The sequence below is a fragment of the Pseudophryne corroboree genome, chromosome 1 (assembly GCF_028390025.1).
Source record: "Pseudophryne corroboree isolate aPseCor3 chromosome 1, aPseCor3.hap2, whole genome shotgun sequence".
In the NCBI taxonomy this organism is placed as follows: Eukaryota; Metazoa; Chordata; class Amphibia; order Anura; family Myobatrachidae; genus Pseudophryne; species Pseudophryne corroboree.
The window spans coordinates 1,045,226,195-1,045,232,194 of NC_086444.1; the positions used below are offsets into that span (position 1 = coordinate 1,045,226,195).

The 6,000-nt window shown below is 43.4% G+C and overlaps 1 protein-coding gene across 1 annotated transcript in view; it reads left to right on the forward strand.

The window, feature by feature from the left end:
- The first annotated feature begins 1,839 nt into the window (after nucleotides 1-1,839).
- LOC134924182 (general transcription factor IIE subunit 1-like) overlaps nucleotides 1,840-6,000 on the forward strand; it is a 10,574-nt gene continuing 6,413 nt past the window's right edge. The window contains exon 1 of the mRNA XM_063920816.1: nucleotides 1,840-2,399. Within this exon, the coding sequence (XP_063776886.1) occupies nucleotides 1,952-2,399 (448 nt within the window). The 5' untranslated portion in view covers nucleotides 1,840-1,951. The remainder of the gene's footprint in view (nucleotides 2,400-6,000) is intronic.

The window sequence follows — 6,000 nt, forward strand, 5'->3', positions numbered from 1 at the left end:
TTGGAAGAAGATAAAGTGGACGGAGATAAAGTACCAGCCAACCAGCTCCTAACTGTCATTTTTCAAACACAGCCTGTGACATGGCAGTTAGGAGCTGACTGACTGGTACTTTTATCTCCGTCCACTTTATCTCCATCCAAGGCTTAGTAAATACACCCCTTAATTTGAACTAGACCTTTGGTGATTGACGATAAGTAAGCCTTAACCGCAAGGGCATAAGGGGGTGCCCTGGGCTGGCATATAAAGGGTTATGGCTTAATGAGCTCTGAGGCTGGTGGCATGAAGGTTCTCTGAGGCTTGTGGCAATGAAGGGGCTCTGAGGCATATCAAGGGGCACGAGGGGGGTCTAGGATGGCACATTAAGAAGCACTGAGGCATATAAGTGGGTATGAGGGAACACTGAGGCATATAAGGTGCATGTGGAGCCAATGTATAAAGGGGCATGTGGGGCCCTGAAATCTCAGAAATAAAAGGATTGTAACCCTGCTGAAGTTTGGTCACTTGTCACGCCCCTTATGTCCCATTTGGTAATTTGACAATGGAAAGGCGATAACCCTACCCACACACTTAACCATGCCTGTAGTACTGGGGCCTGATAGAATTGCCTCTCATTAATACTCCCGAAAATTGTCTGTAGGGCCTCACGTGCTCAGTGAATACAAGCTACGAGGAGTGGATTGGCAGTGGATTCCTATTAGAAGCGCTTTCTGCTAATCACACGGAAGACTGGTAGTCCTAAGGGGAGGATATCTCTTCCCCTGGGGCTACCAGTCTGGACTGCGATCGGCAGAGAGCACTTCCAATTGGATGTCATTCCTCTGCTATTACAGCGGCACTACCTGGCTACTAGGGGCTACAGCTGATGCAGTTCATAGAAGGTGGTTCTTTTGTTGCGTGTAATTCAGTCAACCTGCAAAAAGATGGCAGGGGCCGCTGCTTCATATATTTATTCATAGATGCTTACAGATTGCTAACTTTATATTATCATGTCAAATATAAAATATATAAAAAATGGTAAAACAGTAAATGTTAACATGTATTGTAGAGAGATCTCTTTAATATATAGGGGTCAGGTAAACTGTTGTGCATAAAGGGGGTAATTCTGAGTTGATCGCAGCAGGATTTTTGATAGTAACTGGGCAAAACCATGTGCACTGCAGGGGAGACAGATATAACATGTGCAGAGAGAGTTAGATTTGGGTGGGTTATTTTATTTCTGTGTAGGGTAAATACTGGCTGCTTTATTTTTACACTGCAAATTAGATTGCAGATTGAACACACCCCACCCAAATCTAACTCTCTCTGCACATGTTATATCTGTCTCCCCTGCAGTGCACATGGCTTTGCCCAATTGCTAACAAAAATCCTGCTGCGATCAACTTGGAATTACCCCCAAAGTCTCCTTTTTATTCCACCATTATCTTTATTGCACAATTGAGAGTGTGAGTTATATCAGCGAAAGTGCAGTGTAATAAAAATCGTATTACAAATTGTATAACGTTAGAGAATAATTGCCCATTATTTTCTTAGGTCACTAATGTTAATTAATCCCATTTTTCTCGGTACATATAAGAGTAAACATCAATATTCTACACTCCTATCCTGGCCGCCCTAGCTGCATGATGCAAAGGCCTGAAATCCTCATATGTTCTGCTGAGACTCTGGAGTTTATTACAGATGGTTACAACATGGCTTTTGGCAAAAGAGTCCACTGGGAATTCATGATGGAAATGAGTCACAGCAGACCTGTTACTGTGTATTTCTCAGACTGAGGATCTGGGAAGTCATTGCACGTGTTATGAACATTTATTTTGCTGTTTTTTTTTTTTTTTGCCTAAGGCTATTTTCCTGTGGTGATCCTATGTGCAGAATATAAAGAGCCACGGCCCACGGCTGACCCTGTGTCTTCTGTTTTGTGCCTGTAGATAGTAGATGTCTTTGTCCTGATACCATGGGAGATCAAGACATGATGACTGAAGTGCCTGCTGCCCTCAAGCGACTTGCCAAGTACATGGTGCGTGGTTTCTATGGCCTGGAGCATTCGCTGACTCTCGATGTGCTCATTAGATACCCATGTGTCAAGGAAGAGGACATCGCCCAGCTCCTCAAGTATGAAAAGAAGCAGCTTAGAACAATACTCAACACCCTAAAGGCGGATAAATTCATCAAGTGCCGCATGCGTGTTGAGACTGGGTCAAATGGGAAGAGCACCAAACACAATTATTATTATATCAATTACAAAGTACTTGTGGATGTAGTCAAATATAAGCTGGATCACGTTCGCCGCAAGATCGAGTCAGATGAACGAGAGTCCACCATAAGAGCGTCCTTTAAGTGCCCTGGGTGTCTCAGCACTTACTCAGACCTGGAGGTGAATCAGCTGTTTGACCCTTTTACAGGTATTTTCCATGTTTGTCATTTACATGTAAATATTTTGAGATGTGTTTTCTATTCTAATAGTAAATTGATTTAATAATATTCAGTAAACAAATCATTGATAAAGGATCCTGCATTTGTAGCGACACATGGACTTACCTGTTCATCACACTAATGGCAAGAACAGTATTTCCTGAATGAATGTTTACTTTCAGTGGTCCGTTTTTAACAGCCCTTCTTATTCTTCTGCCGCTGTGATATAAGTTTGGCCGCCTGGCACATCTGGTTTTTAACTGTTCATAATGGCAAATGATAATTTGCACAAGTCTGAACAGCAAATGTAAATATGATTTCATATGTCTACTTCTGTCAAAGTATGAGAATTTTTAATATATACAGTAAATGTGTGTATGTATGTATGTATGTATGTGTGTGTGTATATGTATATATGTATATATATATATATATATATATATATATATATATATATATATATATATATATATATATGTATGTATATAATATATATGTATGTGTTCAGTGTGGGTTACCACCGGACACAATACCATCAGTCATAATCCCAACAGCCATTGACCTACAGTCAAAACACTGACATTCATTATGCCAGCGTGTTCAAAATGCCGACATAGTCAGAATACCGATACTTGAAATGCCAACATGTCAAAATACTGACATGAGTTTTTCTGTTTTTTTGGTGTCAATGACTATTATATTCCCTTTCCAGGTCCAATGGCATGGCAAAGTACAGTATGAACATGTCTGTTTTTTTTTTGTCAAAATTCCTTCAAAACACATGTCTGCATTTTGTCATGTTGGTATTATGAACATGTCGGCCTAATGTCAGTATTTTGTCTGTCGGTCAATAGTTGTCGGGATTATGACCATCTGTATTGTGTCCATCGGTAAATTAACTGCTACTCAATAAATAAAATATATATAATATATTGTGATTCAAAAGTCGCAGTACACCCTTTGTTTCAAAAACTGTGCAGAAAATGGGAAAACTGGCTTGGATTCAAGATGGCGTCCTTGTTCGGTACATACCCCAAGAGATGGCCAACCTCACCCATTTACAATTAGTACAGTTTGTAGTGTGAGTTAGTGTCTTTTAACCACTTGCCTGGCATGGTCGCATCGGATGCGACCAGTCAGATACAGTGTTTGCACCCTCAGGGAAGAGAAACTAGTTGAAAGCTGTAAATATCTCTGATGTCTCTTGTGTTTAGTTAAGTTATGCCCGAGTTAACCCTATTGCTGGGTTAACTCTGGTCGCAGCTTGGTGTGAAGGGTCCTCAGGTTATTGGGCAGTGTGAACAGGTAACCCAGGTCTCAAAGCCCATGATGTAATCTCCAGGCGTTGGCTGAAGAGTTAACACTGCACCTGTGTGTAGTGTAAATGGGGCCGATCCAGGAATAACCAGGGTCAGATGTGCAGTGTGAACGGGGTCTATCCCAGCTTGGAACAGTGTTTTACTTCTAATGACAATGTGTCTTTCAATTAAATAACACGTGATAGGGAATCTAGATTGTATGCTCCACTAGGGCAGGGACTGATGTGAATGGCCAAATATTCTCTGTAAAGGGGTGTGGAATGTGTGTGCGCTATATAAATAACTGGTAATAAAATAAACAAAGTGAACATTATTTTTTCCCAAAGTATTTGCCAGAGGAGTCTATGCAAAGTTGTATGTGTTCAAACCACTTGGAGAAGGAGCTGGACCAGTCCGAAGCAGGTGTCTTCTACTTGCTGGATAACGGTCTACACTGCAGCTTCCGGTTACTCAAAGCGAATCCCATGCATCTTGCACTTGATTGGCGTTAACGTGAAGATGTCACAGGGGCAAGGTCTGTACTGTATGGCGGATGACCCAGACAATCCACCACTTTCCTGTACTTGTGGGCAGGTGCATTGTTGTGATGGAGAAGGGTACCACAAGCACCAGTTCTTGGATGGAACCTGGAAATGGCTTCCAGCCATTGCGGCTGGTATTGGTTGGTATACCAATCCCCAGTGAAGGCTCGCTGCTGCACGGTAGGTATATGACCAATCTTTGCCACCAAACACAGCCACTGTGTGGTTTGCAAAGCTCCACTCACTTTGGCTCTTCTGTTGTGGCACACCTCCAACTGGGGTCCACTGTGCTGACTGTTTGAGTGACCGCTATCACACCTGGCCAGTCACCAAAACCTCCTTCTGCTCTCGAGTCAGCTGATTGGGCACCCAGTGTGCAGAAACCTTGCATGTGCCAAGCTTTTCATTGAGTATCAAGCTGTTGGATCCCGATGAAATGCTTATCTCCTTCTCTGGGCCATGTTCACCCTGGCATCCACCTCAACTATGGCCCGCACAGCAGCAATGCTGTCCTCGGTGATGGCGGACACAGGTTGGCTGCAGAGCATCTCATCTTCTGGGGACACTCTCCTGTGCTGAAGTTCTGCAAACCACTCAAGCACAGTGGTTTGGGACGTTGCTTTCTCCCCAAAAGCAGCTCAGTCAGTCAGCTCCATAGCGAGTTTGTGAAGGAAGGGAACATGCTGACTTCTTTGGTGTGCAGTGCTGCTTACAGTATATACGGTTCTGTGCCTTGACGTTTCATAAAAAAAGTCAGATTACAGTTAACAACCAGATTGTGTGTACTCCATCACCTCTTTAAACTTACTGCACACCCCTCATGTGATTTTAACCACTTACCTGGCATAGTCTCATGAGATGTGATTTCAGCCAGATGGGCTTTCACCAGAAGCAGCATTCTTGGAGTGCACGCACTGGACAGTCAAGCATGTGCGTGGAACTGAGCACTACTGCCGATCACTGCACTCTAAGTTCAGCTGAGGGACTGATCATTGCACCTGGGGACCGCTGCTGTGTAGTGATGAGGGGGGGGGGGGGGATCTATAGACGCTGTGGTGAACACTGGGAGTGGTTAATGCTTTAAGGATGGGAAGCTTCAATAAGGACTTATGGCAACTTGGGGTGGGGGTAATGCCACTGGGGACCTATTGGTCTTGGAGATCTATTGCCACTGGGTAAGGATACAGTAGCAACATATGCACATGTGGAAGTGGTGTGCTAGACACTCTCCAGGTGTGTGTGAGATATATATATATATATATATATATATATATATATATATATACTCTGCTCAAAAATATAAAGGGCACACTTAAACAACACAATGTAACTCCAAGTCAATCGCACTTCTGTGAAATCAAACTGTCCACTTAGGAAGCAACACTAATTGACAATCAATTTCACATGCTGTTGTGCAAATGGAATAGACAGCAGGTGGAAATTATAGGCAATTAGCAAGACACCCCCAATAAAGGAGGTTTTTCTGCAGGTGGTGACCACAGACCACTTCTCAGCTCCTATGCTTTCTGGCTGATGTTTTGGTCACTTTTGAAAGCTGGCGGTGCTTTCACTCTAGTGGTAGCATGAGACGGAGTCTACAACCCACACAAGTGGCTCAGGTAGTGCAGCTCACCCAGGATGGCACATCCAATGCGAGCTGTGGCAAGAAGGTTTGCTGTGTCTGTCAGCGTAGTGCCCAGAGCATGGAGGCGCTACCAGGAGACAGGTCAGTACATCGGGAGACGTGGAGG